Genomic DNA, 21,674 nt, shown 5'->3' with positions numbered 1-21,674 from the left:
CAAGGCGCTTGGCTGAGACTGTTTTCGCGCTGTCCCAACCCTGTTACCCAGTATGCTTTGTGGTGGCCGCCAAGTCGAGTTCTCGAGGAAGCGAAGTTCGTGAGGAAGCATGGTAGGGAGAAGTCTCTGCGGAGGGAGTCCGTGACCTGCTGAAAGATGGTTAATACTGGTTCCGGTGGGGGTCCGGGTGAGGTGAAGGTGCAGGGGCAGAGGTGTTACTTCGGGAGTAAGGAGAGGAGGTTACGCTCACTGGACTCGGGATGGTACTACTTCCGGGTTCACAATCGACTTTACCCACCTAGGCCTCTGTGGAGAAAAACGGAGAACTTCGCTAAGGGCAGGAGTCTGAACAGACAGCACCTAGCAGAAAGCAGGAAGGCCAGGGAATTGGAGAGCCTGAAAGTCTGCTCGGGGGCCTGGGGATGTGAGGTGTGAGTAAACTGGAAGTCAGTTAGTGGTGGAAACAGACTAGAACCTTTTCTGTGCTGCTGCTGCTGCCGGCCAGGAATAGATTAAAAACAAACTGAAGACCAGTCTTCATTTTCCTCTACCTGGTATTGAAAGGCCGATTGCCGAAATTTGTATAGATAGGCTCCAAACTGCCTCCAAATCCAGAGACTCCCCTCAGCCTCAGAAGTACTGGGACTTCAGACATAATTCAGGACAGGCTGTGTTTATTTATGTGTTGTTTTGGTTTAGGGAAGTGAGCGCTAACTCTGTATCTCAGAGTGTCTGATACCTCATGTGCAGCTTGGATTCGCCTTCAAACTGATGTCCTCATACAAATGTACTGGGGCCTGAGGAAATATGCCTTTTTAATTTTTTATTTTTAAATTTTTGTTTGTTTTTTCGTTGTTGAAGATTGAACCCAGAGCTTCTTGCTGTAGCAGTAAAATATGTGTCCAGCCAGGCAGAACTTTATATTTTAGATTTGCTTTAGATTTGTATTGCGATGAAAAAGATTGAGGAGCTTGCTTGTGATAATAGCAACTATGAATTTATTTGGAGATTGAGATGCAGGCACATTTGCTCAAATTTATAGAAAACCTAGCAGGAATGGGACCAAAATGCAGATCCTCCTATGATTAGATATAAACCCACTTGAAGTCACAGTTAAAGCCATCATAGTGTGTGTGTGTGTGTGTGTGTGTGTGTGTGTATGTGTGTTTATGAGAGAGAGAGAGAAAGAGAGAGAGAGAGAGAGAGAGATTTAAACTGAAAAATAACAAACTCTTATTCCTTTATAGTGAGGAAGCCCAATATACTTTATTCAACCTAAATGATTCTTTTTTAAAATGTGTACATATTAAAGTTTAGGTTATTAATGGCTATCTTTGAAGCCAACTATTCTGTTCCATGTTTAAGGTCTTTAGTATTAAATCAGAGGGTAATAGAAATATGGTTTTATCTTTAAACTCTTTATGCAATTATGAAGTGCTGTTTTTAAAAAATCATTCCTTAATGTTATTTTATATTTCAATTTTATTAGTTTAAGTGATTTTTTGGATTCAAATGGCTTGAAAAGATTTCTTTTTATTCTAAATCAGAAAACGTAAGTTTCTTAGTGGAAAGGCAGCATTTTGAATAGTCTCTCAAGACACCAATGGAAAGCTCGAACATGTCAAGTGATGAACAGCAAGATGGGAATGCTCCAGAATTGGACCTTATTGAAGGTACCAGATATCTAATGTTGGGCATTGATGTTACACTTCCTTTTTTTCTCAGCTATTCTTCTTAGGCTTGTAATGGAGATCGAAAATCTCATATTGCATCTCTTGTCTTTAATCACAACATGTAAATAAATAGCTTAAAACATATTTTTAGATGACAATTAGACATTACTTGATTTTTTTTAACTTCTAGACAAATCATAGATCTGCTTTAAAACCTAATGTTGGCACTATGCCTGAATGATCACAAAGTGTTTCATTAAACTTTGCAAAATAAAGTAATTGTTTTAATATCTCGTTTTGTTACCAACCCAGTACAGAATCCAGTAACTCATGATGATGGGAATGCAAATCCTGAAGAAAGAGTTGGAGATATACGGTAATATTTTCAAACTTATTATTTCCTTCTTAGTGTAAGTACTTCCAGAAAACTTTAATTGATTGTATAGCAAGTAATCTATATTAATAATTAGAATATGATATATATTATAAACAATATTTCCGTAAGATTAATCCTTAATTTGAATGGTTTTCTTGGAGGGTGTAGTTCTGTGGGTCAAACTCTCATCGTCCTGATTATAGGACAAAAGCTGAGACATCAAACAGTATCCCCCAAATCCTTACTTTTTAAAACTTTACTTTCTTCACAGATCTACAATACAAAATATCCTGGGAAAATTTGAAGGTACTTTTTTGGATATATAATTTGTTAATAACTATATAGTATTAACATAATTTACATATTAGGAAATATTAGTTAATATACTATATGACATCTGAATGACTTATTATGATTTATATATAGCATTATGTGAATATTTTTATTTTAATTACTTTTATTTATTTATTTATTTTTATTCAATATTATCTTTATTTACATTTCAAATATTAACTCTTTCCTGGTTTCATCCCAGAAACTCCCTATTCCATTAGCCCTCCATGTGATTCTATGAGGGTGTTCCCCCACCCACTCCCACCTCCCCACCCTGGCATTTGCCTACACTGGGGCTTCGAGCCTTCACAGGACCAAGGACCTCTCGTCCCACTGATGTCTGACAAGAACATCCTCTGCTATATATGCAGCTGGAGCCATAGGTTCCCCTCTTTGGTTGGTAGCTTAGTCCCTGGATGCTTTGAGGGGATGGGGGGGTCTGGTTGGTTCATATTGTTGTTTTTCCTATAAGGTTGCAAACCCTTCAGCTCTTTCAGTCCTTCCTCTAACTCCTCCACTGGGGACCCCATGATCAGTCTGATGATTGGCTGTGAGCATCAGCCTCTGTTCTTGCTAAGCTCTGGCAGAGCCTCTCAGAAGACAGCCATATTAGGCTCCTGTCAGCAAGCACTTGTTGGCATCCACAATCGTGACTGGGTTTGGTGTCTGTATATGGGATGGATCCACAGGTTGGGCAGACTCTAGATTTTTATTCCTTCAGTCTCTGCTCTGCAGTTTGTCTCCATATTTCCTCCCAGGAGTATTTTGTCCCCCATTCTAAGAAGGACTGAAACACCCACACTTTCCTCTTCCTTCTTCTTGATCTTTATGTGGTCTGTGAATTACATTTTGGGTATTCTGAGCTTTTAGGCTAATATCCACTTATCAGTGAGTGAATACCATGTTTGTTCTTTTGGGATTGGGTTACCTCACACAGGATGATATATTTTAGATCCATCCATTTGCCTGTGAATTTCATGAAGTCATTGTCTCTGTACCATTACCATACATTTTTATCACTATTTCTCTATAATACAGCTTGAGGTCGGGGATGATTCCCCCTGAAATTCTTTTATTGTTGAAAACAGTTTTTCGATATCCTGGATTTTGGATTGGGTTTACCAGAATGTTATTAAGTATTTTTGCATCAATATTCATAAGTGAAATTGGTCTGAAGTTTCCTTTCTTCATTGGGTCTTTGTATGCTTTGGGTATAAGTGTAATTGTGGCTTCGGAGAACAAATTGATAGTGTTCCTTCTCTTTTGATTTTGCATAATGGTTTGAAGAGTGTTGGTATTAGGTCTTCTTTGAAGGTCTGATAGAATTCTGTACTAAACCCATCAGGTCCTGGACGTTTTTTGATTGGGAGACTATTAATGACTGCTTCTATTTCTTTAGGGGTTATGGGAGTTTTTACAGGAATTATCTGATCCTCATTTAAATTGGATACCTGATATCAGTCTAGATAATTGTCCATTTCATCCAGATTTTCCAGTTTTGTTGAGTATAGGCTTTTGAAGTAGGATTTGATGATTTTTTTTGGATTTCCTTAGTTTCTGATGGTATGTCTCCCTTTTCATTTCTGGTTTTGTTAATTTGGGTACTGACTCTGTGCCCTCTCTTGAGTCTGGCTAAGGGTTTTTCTATCCTGTGGATTTTCTCAAAGAACCAGCTCCTGGTTTGGTTGATTCTTTGTATAGTTCTTTTTGTTTCCACTTGGTTGATTTCAGCCCTGAGTTTGATTATTTCCTGCCTTCTACTCCTCTTGGGTGAATTTGCTTCCATTTGTTTTAGAACTTTTATGTGTGCTGCCAGGCTGCTAGTGTATGCTCTCTCCAGTTTCTTTTGCAAGGCCCTCAGAACTATGAGTTTTCCTCTTAGGAATGCTTTCATTGTGTTCCATAAGTTTGGATATCTTGTAGCTTCATTTTCATTAAACTCTAAAAAGTCTTTAATTTCTTTCTTAATTTCTTCCTTGACAGAGTTATCATTGAGTAGATTGTTGTTCACCTTCCACGTATATATGGGTTTTCTATTATTTATATTATTATTGAAGATCAGCCTTATTCTGTGGTGACTTTATAGGATGGATGGGTTTGTATAAATATTTTTATATCTGTTGAAATCTGTTTTGTGACCCATTATATGGTCAGTTTTGGAGAAGGCATCATGAGGTGCTGAGAAGAAGGAATATTCTTTTGGTTTAGGATAAAATGTTCTATAGATATCCATAGATATAGATCTCTGTTAAATTGATTTTTTTTCATAACTTCTGTTAGTTTCACAGTGTCTCTTTTTTGTTTCTCTTTCCAGGATCTGTCTGTTGCTTAGAGTGGGGTGTTGAAGTCTCCAACTGTTATTATGTGGGGTACAATATGTACTTTGAGCATTAGTAAAGTTTCTTTTATGAATTTGGGTGCACTTGAATATGGAGCATAGATGTTCAGAATTGTGAGTTCATCTTTATTGATTTATCCTTTGACAAGTATGAAGTGATATTCGTTATCTTTAAAAAAAATACTACTTTTGGTTGTAAGTTGATTTTAATTCATAGGAGAATAGGCTATTACAGCTTTATTACTGGAAATATTTGCTTGGAAAATTTTTTTCCAGCCTTTTAGTCTGAGGTAGTGTCTGTCTTTGTCACTGAGGTGGGTTTCCTGTATGCAGCAAAATCCTGAGTTCTCTTTATGTATCCAGTCTATTACTCTATGTCTTTTTACTGGGGAATTGAGTCCATTGATATTAAGAGATATTAAAGACCAGTGACTGTTGGGTATTTCCTGTTACCTTTGTTGTAAGAGGTGGTATTATGTTTGTGTGGCTATCTTCTTTGGGGTTTGTTGAAAGATTTCTTTCTTGCTTTTTCTATGGTGTAATTTCCCTCCTTGTGTTATAGTTCTCCATCTAGTTTTTTTGAAGGGCTGGATTCTTGGAAAGATATTGTTTAAATTTGGTTTTGTCATGGAATACTTTGGTTTCTCCATCTATGGTAATTGAGAGTTTGACTGGGTATAGTAGCCTGGGCTGGCATTTGTGTTCGCTTAGCGTCTGTATAACATCTTTCCAGGATCTTCTGGCTTTCATAGTCTCTGGTGAAAAGTATGGCATAATTCTAATAGGTCTGCCTTTATATGTTACTTGACCTTTTTCCCTAACTGCTTTTAATATTCTATCTTTATTTAGTGCATTTGTTATTCTGATTATTATGTGTTGGGAGGAATTTATTTTCTGCTCCAGTCTATTTGGAGTTCTGTAGGCTTCTTGTATGTTAATGGGCATCTCTTTCTTTAGGTTTGTGAAGTTTTCTTCTATACTTTTGTTGAATATATTTACTGGCCCTTTGACTTGGGAATCTTCTCTCTCTTCTATACCTATTATCCTTAGGTTTTGTCTTCTCATTGTGTCCTGGATTTCCTGGATGTTTTGGTTAGGGGATTTTTGCATTTTGCATTTTCATTAACTGTTCTGTCAATGTTGACTATGGTATCTTTTGTACCTGAGATTCTCTATTCTATCTCTTCTTTTCTGTTGGAGATGCTTGCATCTATGTCACCTAGGTTTTCTTTCTCCAGGGCCATCTCTCTTTATATACTTTCTTTGTTGTCTCTATTTCCATTTTTAGATCCTAGATGGTTTTTTTTTTCAATTCCTTCACCTGTTTGATTGTGTTTTCCTGTAACTATTTTTTTTTCTTTTTTTTTAATTAGGTATTTTCCTCGTTTTCATTTTCAATGCTATCCCAAAAGTCCCCCATACCCACCCCCCCAATCCCCTACCCACCCACTCCCCCTTTTTGGCCCTGGGGTTCCCCTGTACTGGGGCGTATAAAGTTTGCAAATCCAATGGGCCTGTCTTTGCAGTGTCCTGTAACTCTTTAAGGGATTTTTATGTTTCCTCTTTAAGGGCTTCTAGCTGTTTACCTGTGTTCGCCTGTAGTTCTTTAACGGAGGTATTTTTGTTCTTAAAGTCCTCTATCATCATCATAATATGTGATTTTGAATCTGAATCTTTCTTTTCCAATTTGTTGGGGTATCCAAGCCTTGCTGTGGTGGCCAAACTGGGTTCTGATGATGCCAACCAGTCTTGTTTTCTATTGCTTATATTATTGTGCTTACCTCTAGCCATCTCATTTTCTTTGGTGCTACCTTCCCTTGCTGTCTCTGTCTGGAGCCTGTCCCTCCTGTAATCCTGGTTGTGTCAGAACTCATCAGAGTCCAGCTGTCTCTGGGATCCTGGGATCCTGGGATCCTGGGATCCTGAGACTCTGGGTTTTTCTGAGTCCTGGAAGACAAGCTGCCTCTTGGATCCTGAAATCCTGGTGTGACCAATCTCCTGAGATCCTGCTGTGTCAGAGCTCCTGGGCGTTAAGTTTTCTCTGGGTGTTGCAAGATTTGGTGGGCTGCCAGGGCCCTAGGTTTTCTCTGGACATAGTTGCAAGGTGCAAGGAAACTGTGCCTCTGTCTGGGAGGGTGTATTTGTTTCCCTGGTTCTCGTGGGGTCTCAGATACACAGGGTCTTGGGAAAGATGTTGTGCCCTGAGCTGTGATCTTCTATCAGGACTCCAGTGTTCCTGGGTGTGTCTGATCTCCTGGGAGTCAAGCTTCCTCTGTGATCCTGTGATCTTGGACATTTCAGAATACCTGGGAGTCTGTCTCCTTCTGGGTGTTTTAAGAGTGGGTGTAGAGCCAGCACCCCTGGTCTGCTCCAGGTGCAGGTTCAGAAGAGAAGGAATCCATGCCAGTGGCCAGGCAGTGGTTCCTGTGTCCCTGGATCCTTGGGGACTCTGTTACTCCTGGTGTTGGGGCCTTTCCTGTGATCCTGGGAGTATTAGAGCATCTGAGAGTTGTGCTTCCTCTGGGAGTTGTGGGACTATGTGCAGAGTCAGTACCCGAGGTCTACTCATGACACAGACTCTTGCAAATATTTTTGATTTAACATCGTGGACTTATTTTTTCCTGTGGTACATAAAGTGAAAATGGTGCTTTTTGAACAGGTGTGAAATTAATGAAACTTAATTTTTATTTTTTTGTATGTTTGTGTCTGTGGTGCATATATACTCATGTGGAGGGCAGAGGAGGATGTTGGGTGTTGCTCTATTACTTTCCACCTTATTCCCTTAAGACAGGCTCTGTCACTGAACATGCAGCTAAACAAGCAGCCAGCAAGTCCTAGCAATTCTCACTCTGCCTACCACAGTGCTGCTATTGTAGAAGCAACCATCCATGGTTGGTTTTGTAGATGGGTACTAGATTCAAATTTGCGAACCTCCTCCTTTCACAGTAAACCCTCTTAACTACTGAGGTATCTTTATAACTGCTTTGAAGGGATTTTTAGAGGAAAAACAATGATGTAAACTTTTTTACAGTTCCATGTATTCAAAGCTAAGTGATATGTGTATATATATATACAAAATTCTGTACATGCAACAGTTTTTCATTGACCCAGTGTTAATTTTATATTAAGTCAGTTTCTTTTCTAGGACTCCTCTGTGCTTCTTTCTTTATATGGCACAGTGCAAAACTGAATTCTTTAATGTAACCTTTATTACTTTTTAAAAATTATATGTAATTGAATGTTGCATGAGCTTTCTTAGAAGATAATAATTTGTCTTTGAGGTATGGTCTCACTATGTAGTTCAGGCTGGCCTGAATTTTGCTATGTAACCTATGTTGTCCTTTACACTGGAAATCTCCTGCTTAAGCTTCCTAGACTAGGATCATAGACCCAAAACGTCTTACATGGCTTAGGAACAATGCTATTAATACCTATTTTTAGACTTATTTATGTGTATTAGTGTTTTGCTTACAGGTGTATATGTGCACCACATATGTACCTGTTGCCCATAGATATCAGATGATCATTTCAGATACCTTGGAACTAGAGACTCAGATAGTTGTGATCCACCATGTGCGTGCTAGACACCAAACCTAGGTCCTTTGCAAAAAGCAACAAGTGCTCTTAACTGCTGAGCTATCTCTCTACCCCCATGAAACAATATTACATTTAAGAAAAATAATATTTGGCTTTTTAAGGTTACACATTTGATCAAATCATTTTTATAACTGAAGGATTTGCTCTATTTGGAGGAGGCATAACAATCATGTAATAATCTGTGTTATATATTACTATATATGTTGAGAGTATTAAACATGTACACCATAATATCGCTTCATCCTAATTATTGAAAGCTAACTATGTATGCTAGAAAGGTACTAAACATTTTCTGAAGTATTACAATTTTTATGAACTGCAGTAGTTTCTGATGAGAATGTCCTACAAAAATGTGCTTCAAGTGTTTTTGTAAGTGTTCTGAAGTATAATTGACTATACTCTTAAAAATAATTTTATTAGATTTTAAAAACTTGGGGATTCTTTTTTTAAACATAGAATTTTTAACATTTTTATCAATTTTTATGTATATAGGTGTTTTACCTGTACGTATGTCTTTGAGTCATATACATATGTACCTGGTACCTGCAGAATTTAGAACAGGGCATCACATCTACTGTAACTGGAGTTGAAGATGTTTGTGAATATCATGTAGATGCTAGGAATCAAACCCATGTCTTATGAAAGAGCAGCCACTCTTAACTATTTATTCTTCTTTCCAGCTACCCTCTTGGTTTTCTTTTGTTGGGGGTGGATTTTTTTGTGACAGGGTCTCATTTTGTAGCTCTGGCTGTCCTGGAACTTATTATCTCGACCAGGCTAACCTGGAACTCACAGAGATCTGCTTGCCTCCGCCTCCATTGTACTAGGATTGAAATTGTGAACCAATATGCTTGGCTGCCCTCTTATTTTAAACAGAATATTTTAAATAATGAGTTTTAACAATTACACAGTCAAGTGTGTTCTTTCAATTGCATCATCTTTTATAGATTTAGTTAAGAATTAGCCTTGATTAAAGTGATTCCCCATGAAGAAATTAAAGCCCACCTTTGATCCTTTGTTTTGTGCATTTGTTCTTTTGACAGCTGTTATTGAAGTATAAAATTATTTCCTTACAGAAATCAAAATTCAGATTAGATTAGATATTTCTTATTCAAAATAAATGGAAGTGGAATTTTCTCTGTTGTGGAACATTTCTCTAGATTTCACTGGTTGAACATCCTTCATCTGAAAATACAAAAACCTAAGTATTCTAAAGTATGAAGCATGTTGGTGATATCTCTCAATTTAATTTTAAGTTTCCTGTTGGAAGCAATCCCACTAAAATCAGGGACTAGACAAGGCTGTCCACTCTCTCCCTACCGATTTAACATTGTACTTGAAGTCCTAGCCAGAGCAATTACACCACAAAAGGAGATCAAGGGGATACAAATTGGAAGGGAAGAAGTCAAAATATCACTTTTTGTAGATGATATGATAGTATATATAAGTGACCCTGAAAATTCCACCAGAGAACACCTAAGCCCAATAAACAACTTCAGTGAAGTAGCTGGATATAAAATTAGCTCAAATAAGGCAATGGCCTTTCTGTACACAAAAGATAAAGAGGCTGAGAAAGGAATTAGGGAAACAACACCCTTCTCAATAGTCACAAATAATATAAAATACCTTGGTGTGACTCTAATTAAGGAAGTGAAAGATCTGTATGATAAGAACGTCAAGTCTCTGAAGAAAGAAATTAAAGAAGTTCTCAGAAGATGGAAAGATCTCCCATGCTCATGGATTGGCAGGATCAATATAGTAATCTTGCCGAAAGCAATCTACAGATTCAATGCAATCCCCATCAAAATTCCAACTCAATTCTTCAACGAATTAGAAAGAGCAATCCGCAGATTCATGTGGAATAACAAAAAACCTAGGATAGCAAAAACTCTTCTCAAGGATAAAAGAACCTCTGGTGGAATCACCATGCCTGACCTCAAGCTGTACTACAGAGCAATTGTGATAAAAACTGTGTGGTACTGGTAAAGCGACAGACAAGTAGACCAATGGAACAGAATTGAAGACCCAGAGATGAACCCACATACCTATGGTCACTTGATCTTTGACAAGGGAGCTAAAACCATCCAGTGGAAAAAAGACAGTATTTTCAACAAATGGTGCCTACACAACTGGCAGTTATCATGTAGAAGAATGCGAATTGATCCATTCCTATCTCCTTGTATTAAGTTCAAATCTAAGTGGATTAAGGAAATCCACATATAACCAGAGACACTGAAACTTATAGAGGAGAAAGTAGGGGAAAGCCTCGAAGATATGGATACAGGGGTAAAATTCCTGAATGGAACAGCAATGGCTTGTGCTGAAAGATCGAGAATCAATAAATGGGACCTCATAAAGTTGCAAAGCTTCTGCAAGGCATAAGACAAAAAGACCACCAACAGATTGGGAAAGGATCTTTACCTATCCTAAATCAGATAGGGGACTAATATCTAAATATATATAAAGAACTCAAGAAGGTGGACTCCAGAAAATCTAATAACCCCATTAAAAAATGGGGCTCAGATCTGAACAAAGAATTCTCACCTGAGGAATACCGAATGGCAGAGAAGCACCTGAAAAAAATATTCAACATCCTTAATCATCAGGGAAATGCAAATCAAAACAACCCTGAGATTCCACCTCACACCAGTCAGAATGGCTAAGATCAAAAATTCAGGTGACAGCAGATGCTGGTGAGGATGTGGAGAAAGAGGAACACTCCTCCATTGTTGGTGGGATTGCAAGCTTGTACAACCACTTTGGAAATCAGTCTGGTGGTTCCTAAGAAAATTGGACATAGTACTACCGGAGGAACCCGCAATACCTCTCCTGGGCATATATCCAGAAGATGTCCCAACCGGTAAGAAGGACACATGCTCCACTATGTTCATAGCAGCCTCATTGATAATAGCCAGAAGCTGGAAAGAACCTACATGCCCCTCAACAGAGGAATGGATACAGAAAATGTGGTATATTTACACAATGGAGTACTACTCAGATATTAAAAAGAATGAATTTATGAAATTCTTAGACAAATGGATGGACCTGGAGGGCATCATCCTGAGTGAGGTAACCCAATCACAAAGGAACTCACACAATATGTACTCACTGATAAGTGGATATTAGCCCAGAAACTTAGGATACCCGAGATATAAGATACAATTTGCTAAACGCATGAAACTCAAGAAGAACGAAGACCAAAGTGTGGACACTTTGTCCTTTCTTACAATTGGGAACAAAACACCCATGGAGTAACAGAGACAATGTTTAGAGCTGTGACGAAAGGATGGACCATCTAGAGACTGCTATATCTGGGGATCCATCCCATAATTAGCTTCCAAATGCTGACACCATTGCATACACTAACAAGATTTTTCTGAAAGAACCCAGATATAGCTGTCTCTTGTGAGACTATGCCGGGGTCTAGCAAACACCAAAGTGGATGCTCACAGTCAGCTATTGGATGGATTACAGGGACCTCAATGGAGGAGCTAGAGAAAGTACCCAAGGAGCTAAAGGGATCTGCAACCCTATAGGTGGAACAACATTATGAACTAACCAGTACCCCAGAGCTCTTGACTCTAGCTGCACATGTAACAAAAGATGGCCTAGTTGGCCATCAATGGAAGGAGAGGCCCATTGGACTTGCAAACTTTATATGCCCCAGTACAGGGGAATGCCAGGGCCAAAAAGTGGGAGGGGGGGAGGGTATGGGGGACTTTTGGTATACTATTGGAAATGTAAATGAGGAAAATACCAATTAAAAATATTCTAAAAGAAAAAGAAAAAAAATTAAGTTTCCTTGGTATTACTGAATGAATTTTATCTATATTTATATTTACCTGAATATATGGAAAAAACTAAAGTTTCTTCAACATGACACTTTGTTTTTAATATAGGTGACATTAACCAGAAGCTTCACATAAAGAGAAAACGCATGGAAACTTATATCAAAGATTCATTCAAAGACGGCAACCAGAAATTAGAACAACTTTGGAAAACGAACAAACAGGAGAGGTAGAGTTGTTAGTTTTGTAGGGTCACATTTGTATCATTTTCAAAATTTTATGTGGCTGAAATTAAAAAAAAAATTCATGTCTGAGCCTTTAGTAAAAATGTGTGGCTTTGATTTTGTCTAAGCAGGTAACCCTATAACTTCATGCCTTCAAGGAAACTAAATCTAATTCTTAGATATCTGTGAAAATTTTTTACTTTAAGTAACTGTTAATGAGATTTTAAATTTTGATTTACATTCATTGTGGAAATACAGAAGTCTTGCGCAGTCTTAGAAATGTAATTTGTGGTTTCTTATGTTTAACAATATGGAAAAGGATCAATTATATATGCAGGCAATTTGTATATGTTAATTGACTCATGTTTTACTCTCAGTCTTAACTGAGTCAATATAGGAAAAATAAATTAGACCTTATACTTGGCAGAAAATAATGAAAAAAAAACGACTTTGAAATACAATTAATTTTCTTTTAAAAAAGACACACATATATATTAAAAACATCATTAATTTTGAAAAGCGAAAACAAAAAAGAAGACTTCTCTGATAATCTGTTAGGGAAAAAAAACTATAATGATTTCCAATTAGATAATTTTGTACTGCTGTTTTTCTTTTTATAGTATGAAATGGTCAATTTAATTTGTTCTGAGTGTTCTTTTTCATGTTGGTATGAAATGTGACTGTTTTCATTACTTTGATTTACAGAAAGAAGATCAACAACAAATTTTGTGAGCAGTATATAACTACATTTCAGAAGTTTGATATGGATGTCCAGAAATTCAATGAAGAACAAGAAAAATCAGTGGTTGGTATCATAACTACCTTTATAATTAACCTAGCATAACTAAGTCTCAAGTAGGAATGGAGAAACTAGCCTTGTGTTGGGCACATGAAACTAAATTAAGTTTCATTATCTATCTAGCCTTGGTTCTGTTCTAGTTCTACTGAATTGTAAACCAGAGAAGTATGATCACATACTATATCAATGAAAATTACTAGGTATTTTATGGTAGACCAGATCATAAATTTTCAAGAGGCAGACTGTTGCTGAAAGACGAAGAGAAGATTACCAGTTTCTACAAAAGGAAGCACAATATGTCAGCCTCAGGTACAGTTGAAAGGAGAGAGAAAGCTTACTTACTGGTGTCATCTGGACTCTGTTGTTAATATTAGAAAGCCAACTCAAACTGGTAAATCAGTTCTTACAATCATAACTTAGTACAAATTTAGTAACAACAGTGGATGGAAACAACCTGTTTCCATCAGGCTGTCTCAACAGCCCTAGCAGAATATTCCTGTGGAAGAATACCACCAAACTATCTTTGATCATCTCTCCATAACTGTACCAATGACTGTAGTCATCACATGGTTACCAAGTAAGATCTGAGATGATGAGCATATTAACTAATTTTTATTTGATTGGTTAATAGTTTGGGAAGTATTAAATTTCAAAGGAACAGGAGATCCATTCCTGCCTGAGAAGGCATTGAGGAAGCTGCCATTATGAGTCAGTTCAGAAAAGAGATAGGAACTAAAGATAAAAATAAATAAATACTCCAATTGAAGGCAATTTTTAAACCTTGAACTCTGGATGAAATTTTGAGGGGGAATGATCATCTGTGTAAATGAGGAGTCTAAAGACAGACCCCTAGAGTACTTCAATATTTGTAATTCTGCATGGGGCAAGGGGGGGGGGTGAGAGGGAACCAGTAAGGGAAGAGAACAATTGGTAGAAAGAAATCTACCATGAATGAAGGAAAACTTTTAAGGAAGAAAAGATCACTAACTGTGTCACATGCTGCTAATGGGCCAAATAGAATAGATTTTCAGGGCTAGAAGGTGGTTTAGTTGTAATCTTTCTCCTGTGTAGGCATGGAGACCCAAACTTACATTCCCTGCATACGCATGCATGTACACACCACCACCAACAACAACACTACCACCACCACGAACAACAACAACAAAAACATCAACAACAACAACAACAAACTAGCAAAACTAAAAACAAACCACCACAACAATAAAAGTTCATGTGGTGGTGAACATTTTAGAACCACCATACTCAGATTTAGTTCAGAGATAAGAAGATTCCCAGAGCTTCCTAGCCACCAGGTGTAGCCTAATGGATGAGTTCTAGGTTCAGTCAGATCCTGTCTCCCAAACAGTCGGGTGCAACCAAAGAAGACACCCAATATTAATCCTTTGTCTCCACATGTATGCACGTGTATGTTTTTTAAAGGGAAACTTCGCAAAGTGGATATCATTGTACTTAATCAGGATGATTTGAGTGGAAATGTGAGGTACAAAACTGATCACAATGAATAAAGGACAAAATAAGAATGTAGTAGCCCAAGGAGAAAAGATGTAAAGGGCTTCTCTGAATTTTTTAAAATGAAAATTACCATGGTTGTGTACCAACATAAAGAATACAAAGCGGGGAGGGTATCGGGGACTTTTGGGATAGCATTGGAAATGTAATTGAGGAAAATACGTAATAAAAAATATTAAAAAAAAGAACACAAAGAGAAATTTATATTACCACTTCCCTGTGTTACTTGAGATTGGAACATAGAGAAAACCAATCTACCACTAAACTTTGTCCCCAGGCATCTGTTTATACTTTATTTTGAGGCAGGGTATCTTTAAGTGATCAAGACTATTCATGATCTTGTGATTATTCTAACTCAAACTTTATTTTATTTTTTCAAGATGAATGTGATTTATTTATACATAAAAACTTAGAATATGATTATGCCGTGTAGGCAAAGGGAAGCATCTGAGCACCACGTGCGTAGGATGTGAGGAAACACAGAGGATGATAGGAAAAGGAGTAAGTGATTTGGAAATAACGTGCTTTGACTTTCAAGTGATGCCACAAACTTCAGATTCAGTTATATTTCTTAATAATGGCTGTCTTTACTCCAATATTTTCTTAAACAAAATTACTACTCAATATTCTCTTTCAATTTTCTCCATAGAGCCAGGTGCTCTCTTAGCACTTAAAAATGGCCTTGAGACTTTCAAAGTATTTCAACTGTGCACTGGTGCAAGATTGCCATGGTGATTATTTCTACAATTTTAGCCATGGCTCCTCTAATTCATCAAACTTATTTTCTAAATCCCAGTGAAATATTCTCTGCTGTTTTTGTCAGTAGTTGGTTTTACTGCAAGCGTGCTGCCTCGAATTGCATGGATTCCTCTTTGCTGTTTCTCTTATTGAGGATAAATTCAACTGATGAGTTCAAGGCCCCAGAAGCATTAAAGTCACCATTAATTTAATGTCACTCACTCTTCATTTATTAGTAGTTCTAATTTCTCACCAACCCTGAAATATTTGGAGAAGCTGACCTATTCAACTTGATCCCAGTTGCAAGCATTATTTAATCAAGCTCTCTGGCGGCCCTTATGCCTCACTGACAGATGTAATGTTGAAACAATCTTTATTGGATAGTTTTTATTTTAATCTCTTTCACTTACATGATCTTCTGACATAAAATTGTAAACAGCCCTGTAGAATAATAATATTTACACACTTCTGAATTTAAATGTTAAAGATTTCATATTTTCTAGATTGTTTTAAATAAAACTTTATTTCTTGAGTAGAAATGGAAATTATAGTAGATGTCAGACAGAATATCCAGTCTTCAAATAAAATTTTGCTAGATTTTGAGCCTTACATAGAGGTTTTAATCCTGCTACTACTCCATGTCTCAGTCCAGGAACACAGTAGATATTTAGGAAATATTCTGTTCTATAAATGCAAACAAAAAATTATTTTAAAGGATACTTTGGTTAGTTCATATTATTGTCCCTCCTATAGGGTGCAGACCCCTTCAGCTCCTTGGGTACTTTCTCTAGCTCCTCCACTGGGTGCCCTGTGTTCCATCCAATAGATGTATGTGAGAATCCACTTCTGTATTTGCCAGGCACTGGCCTTTGGTCTTGGGAAGATTATATGCCCCAGGGCCAGGAAGTGGGAGTGGGTGGGTTGGGGAGCATGGAAGGGGGAGGGTATAGAGGAATTTTGAGATAGCATTTGAAATGTAAATTAAAAAATATCTAATAAAAAAGATACTTTGGGAGCTTATATCTCAAAGAAATGTATCATGGCATTCTTATAAAATTTTGCTTATAATCTTTTTCAAGTTTTAATATCAATCTTTGAAAAAGTAGGTATGTATAAATTTTGATGAGTATGTTTCCCTGTGAGATTTTAAAGCAGAGTTGGAGTGTGGATGCTGTTAATTTTTCTTTTTTTTTTTTTTAGAATTAATAATTTTATTAGGTATTTTCCTCATTTACATTTCCAATGCTATACAACAGGTCCCCAATACACTCCCCCACCAACTCCCCTACCCACCCACTCCCACATTTTGGCCCTGGCATTCCCCTGTACTGGGGCATATAAAGTTTGCAAGTCCAATGGGCCTCTCTTTCCAGTGATGGCCGACTAGGCAATCTTTTGATACATATGCAGCTAGAGTCAAGAGCTCTGGGATACTGGTTAGTTCATAATGTTGTTCTACCTATAGGGTTGCAGATCCCTTTAGCTCCTTGGGTACTTTCTCTAGCTCCTCCATTGGGGGCCCTGTGATCCATCCAATAGCTGACTGTGAGCATCCACTTTTGTGTTTGCTAGGCTCCAGCATTGTCTCACAAGAGACAGCTATATCTGGGTCCTTTCAGCAAAATCTTGCTAATGTATGCAATGGTGTCAGCTTTTGGAAGCTGATTATGGGATGGATCCCTGGATATGGCAGTCTTTAGATGGTCCATCCTTTCGTCACAGCTCCAAACTTTATCTCTGTAACTCTTTCCATGGGTGTTTTGTTCCCAATTCTAAGAAGGGGCAAAGTGTCCACACTTTGGTCTTCGTTCTTCTTGAGTTTCATGCATTTAACAAATTGTATCTTATATCTTGGGTATCCTAAGTTTTGGGCTAATATCCACTTATCAGTGAGTACATATTGTGTGAGTTCCTTTGTGATTGGGTTACCTCACTCAGGATGATGCCCTCCAGGTCCATCCATTTGCCTAGGAATTTCATGAATTCATTCCTTTTAATAGCTGAGTAGTACTCCATTGTGTAAATTACCACAATTTCTGTATCCATTTCTCTGTTGAGGGGCAACTGGGTTCTTTCCAGCTTCTGGCTATTATAAATAAGGCTGCTATGAACATAGTGGAGCATGTGTCCTTCTTACTGGTTGGGACATCTTCTGGATATATGCCCAGGAGAGGTATTGCTGGATCCTCGGGTAGTATTATGTCCAATTTATTGAGGAACTGCCAAACTGATTTCCAGAGTGGTTGTACAAGCTTGCAATCCCATCAACAATGAAGGAGTGTTCCTCTTTCTCCACATCCTAGCCAGCATCTGCTGTCACCTGAATTTTTGATCTTAGCCATTCTGACTGGTGTGAGATGGAATCTCAGGGTTGTTTTGATTTGCATTTCCCTGATGATTAAGGATGTTGAACATTTTTTCAGATGCTTCTCTGCCATTCGGTATACCTCGGGTGAGAATTCTTTGTTCAGTTCTGTGCCGCATTTTTTTTTAATTTTTTAATTAGGTATTTTCCTCATTTACATTTCCAATGCTATCCAAAAAGTCCCCAATACACTCCCTCCCACACTCCCCTACCCACCCACTCCCACATTTTGGCCCTGGCATTCCCCTGTACTGGGGCATATAAAGTTTGCAAGTCCAATGGGCCTCTCTTTCCAATGATGGCCGACTAGGCCATTTTTTGATACATATGCAGCTAGAGTCAAGAGCTCTGGGATACTGGTTAGTTCATAATGTTGTTCTACCTATAGGGTTGCAGATCCCTTTAGCTCCTTGGGTACTTTCTCTAGCTCCTCCATTGGGGGCCCTGTGATCCATCCAATAGCTGACTTTGAGCATCCACGTTTGTGTTTGCTAGGCCCTGGCATTGTCTCACAAGAGACAGCTATATCTGGGTCCTTTCAGCAAAATCTTGCTAGTGTATGCAATGGTGTCAGCCTTTGGAAGCTGATTATGCGATGGATCCCTGGATATGGCAGTCTTTAGATGGTCCATCCTTTTGTAACAGCTCCAAACTTTATCTCTGTAACTGTTTCCATGGGTGTTTTGTTCCCAATTCTAAGATGGGGCAGAGTGTCCACTCTTTAGTCTTTGTTCTTCATGAGTTTCATGTGTTTAACAAATTGTATCTTATATCTTGGGTATACTAAGTTTTTGGGCTAATATCCACTTATCAGTGAGTACATATTGTGTGAGTTCCTTTGTGATTGGATTACCTCACTCAGGATGATGCCCTCCAGGTCCATCCATTTGCCTAGGAATTTCATGAATTCATTCCTTTTAATAGCTGAGTAGTAGTCCATTGTGTAAATGTACCACATTTTCTGTATCCATTCCTCTGTTGAGGGGCATCTGGGTTCTTTCCAGCTTCTGGCTATTATAAATAGGGCTGCTATGAACATAGTGGAGCATGTGTCCTTCTTACTGGTTAGGACATCTTCTGGATATATGCCCAGGAGAGGTATTGTTGGATCCTCTGGTAGTATTAAGTCCAGTTTATTGAGGAACCGCCAAACTGATTTCCAGAGTGGTTGTACAAGCTTGCAATCCCACCAACAATGGAGGAGTGTTCCTCTTTCTCCACATCCTTGCCAGCATCTGCTGTCACCTGAATTTTTGATCTTAGCCATTCTGACTGCTGTGAGGTGGAATCTCAGGTTTGTTTTGATTTGCATTTCCCTGATGATTAAGGATGTTGAACATTTTTTCAGGTGCTTCTCTGCCATTCGTTATTCCTCAGGTGAGAATTCTTTGTTCAGTTCTGTGCCCCATTTTTTAATGGGGTTATTTGATTTTCTGGAGTCCACCTTCTTGAGTTCTTTATATATATTGGATATTAGTCCCCTATCTGATTTAGGATAGGTAAAGACTCTTTCCCAATCTGTTGGTGGTCTTTTTGTCTTATTGACAGTGTCTTTTGCCTTGCAGAAATTTTGCACCTTTATGAGGTCCCATTTATCGATTCTCGATCTTACAGCACAAGCCATTGCTGTTCTATTCAGGAATTTTTCCCCTGTACCCATATCTTCGAGGCTTTTCCCTACTTTCTCCTCTATAAGTTTCAGTGTACAAGGAGATAGGAATGGATCCATTCGCATTCTTCTACATGATAACCACCTGTTGTACTAGCACCATTTGTTGAAAATGCTGTCTTTTTTCCACTAGATGGTTTTTGCTCCCTTGTCAAAGATCAAGTGATCATAGGTGTTTGGGTTCATCTCAGTGTGTTTAATTCTGTTCCATTTATCTACTTGTCTGTCGTTATACCAGTACCATGCAGTTTTTTTTTTTAATCACCATTGCTCTTTAGTACAGCTTTAGGTCAGGCATGGTGATTCCATCAGAGGTTCTTTTATCCTTGAGAAGAGTTTTTGCTATCCTAGGTTTTTTGTTATTCCACATGAATTTGCAGATTCCCCTCTCTAATTCGTTGAAGAATTGAGTTGGAATTTTGATGGGGATTGCATTGAATCTGTAGATTACTTTTGTCAAGATAGCCATTTTTACAATGTTGATCCTGCCAATCCATGAGCATGGGAGATCTTTCCATCTTCTGAGATCTTCTTTAATTTCTTTCTTCAGAGACTTGAAGTTCTTGTCATACAGATCTTTCACTTCCTTAATTAGAGTCACGCCAAGGTATTTTATATTGTTTGTGACTATTGAGAAGGGTGTTGTTTCCCTAATTTCTTTCTCAGCCTGTTTTATCCTTTGTGTACAGCAAGGCCATTGACTTTCTTAACTCAAACTTTATAAAAGTTAGTTTTATAGGCATTACACTGACAGCCAGCTAGATTCATAAATTTAAAATAACAGTTACAATTGCTGAAACTCTTGACAATAATTGAGACAAGTGAAGACATTGGAGTTAGTAAAGAACAAGTATAAGGCATCCTTAAAAAAGGAAGAGAAAGTAGAAGACATGGCACATACACCTTAGGTTGGGGTAGATACAGAGATGAGATAGTGAACCACCTCCTGGAATTGCTTCTGCTATTTAGTAAAAGGAGGCCATCGTATGATAAAAGCATTAACACAACCTAGAGTTAAACTTCCCAGGCCAAGATTTTTCCAAGTTCATGTTTACATGGTGCATGCTTATAAACATAAGCATTTGGAAGGCTAAGGCCAGTCTGTGCAGCATGGCAAACATTTTCTCATCAAAAATTGTTCCTACCCCACAATTGGTAGTATAATTGTATTTCATATTACTGTAAAAATATAAATATATTTAGTCATAATAGTTGTTAAAATGTTAAATCAGTTGGAAAACTATTCCTTTCAAGTTTCATATGGAATTACTTTTGCTCACGTAAATATTTTAGTATTGGAGATACATTAAGTGGTTGACTGTTAGTCTAGTATTCATGCTGCATGGCAGTAACAACAAAATGAACAGAATTGTTATAGTAATGTTTTCCTTTTACATTTGTAGAACAATTATCAAAAAGAACAACAAGCATTAAAACTGTCCAAATGTAGTCAGAGCCGGACCCTGGAAGCAATTAAAGTTATGCATGAGAAGTACATGGAGGTATGTTGCACATGGTCCATAAAATGTCCTTAGGAAACTAAATGTGTGTTAGGAATCAAAAAGTTTAACTACTTGCTAATTTGAGTTATTTCTGACTAAAGTGCCTGATATTATCTGTAAAATCCTAATGACTTTGTAGGAATTATTCAAGACATGAAATGATAAATTGGGAATTTGACCTCAGATGTACCTCATAGCTTATTAACACTATAATTATCCAGCGTAACTAAACATAGCATGTCTTTACACCATTTGCACAGAATCTTTCATATTTGTATGCTTGGGAGTTTGTTTAGTAAGAAGTGCTTTTCTGTTTCAGGGTTTGATGAACTTGGAGACCAAGAACTACGATATGCTTTTTGATGTAGATGGTGAACTGAGAAAAGAAATGTCTGTGTTTAAAAGAGACATCATGAAGCATACTATGAAGTACTCTTCTACTTTCCCATCTTCAGACTAATGAAGCATGCATATTTTTCACTTGCTGGTACATTTGTAACCAAATAAACAATTCGCTAACTTTTCCGTCTCCTATGAAACAGAGTTTGAAAGGCTCTTTAATCCCTGTTATTCTGATGATTCTAAGAAGAAGTTAACCCCCAGTGAAGTGATTACAAAGTTAACTAGGAGGTATACTTTTAGAGTCAAAATAGAACTCCTTTATTTTTAAACATCTTTAATCATTTTCTTGCATAAATGTAAGAGCCCCTTTATATTAACTTCCAAATAAAAGGTAAATGAA

The 21,674-nt window shown here is 37.6% G+C and overlaps 1 protein-coding gene and 1 pseudogene across 5 annotated transcripts; one reads left to right on the top strand and one right to left on the bottom strand.

The window, feature by feature from the left end:
• The window catches only part of LOC147004809 (multifunctional methyltransferase subunit TRM112-like protein pseudogene), a 9,538-nt pseudogene extending 9,427 nt beyond the window's left edge, over positions 1–111 (bottom strand).
• LOC147004808 (X-linked lymphocyte-regulated protein PM1-like) lies at positions 35–21,674 on the top strand. 5 transcript variants are annotated; one of them, XM_085838228.1, is made up of 8 exons: positions 35–112; positions 1,548–1,673; positions 1,991–2,049; positions 2,321–2,355; positions 12,217–12,334; positions 13,035–13,134; positions 20,834–20,932; positions 21,252–21,674. In XM_085838228.1, exons 2-8 carry the CDS (start codon positions 1,629–1,631, stop codon positions 21,390–21,392), a joined length of 597 nt encoding a protein of 198 aa, XP_085694354.1. In that variant the 5' UTR covers positions 35–112; positions 1,548–1,628; the 3' UTR covers positions 21,393–21,674. The 5 variants fall into 5 exon arrangements, with proteins under 5 accessions (XP_085694354.1, XP_085694355.1, XP_085694356.1 ...); XM_085838229.1 differs by having other exon boundaries at positions 57–159; XM_085838230.1 differs by lacking the exon at positions 35–112 and adding an exon at positions 310–431.

This window comes from Mus caroli, unplaced genomic scaffold, assembly GCF_978045245.1.
Source record: "Mus caroli unplaced genomic scaffold, Mus_caroli_1 scaffold_5, whole genome shotgun sequence".
NCBI classification, from domain to species: domain Eukaryota; kingdom Metazoa; phylum Chordata; class Mammalia; order Rodentia; family Muridae; genus Mus; species Mus caroli.
The sequence above is the reverse complement of the archived record's forward strand: the minus strand, read 5'-3'. Positions and strand labels throughout refer to the sequence as shown.

Bases quoted from the DNA above. Each gene is read 5' to 3' on its own strand.
- LOC147004808 (XM_085838227.1), top strand. From the start codon at position 1,604: ATGGAAAGCTCGAACATGTCAAGTGATGAACAGCAAGATGGGAATGCT. The intron at 2,356-12,216 runs GTACTTTTTTGG...TTTTTAATATAG, and splicing joins TATCCTGGGAAAATTTGAAG to GTGACATTAACCAGAAGCTT. The intron at 12,335-13,034 runs GTAGAGTTGTTA...TTTGATTTACAG, and splicing joins AAAACGAACAAACAGGAGAG to AAAGAAGATCAACAACAAAT.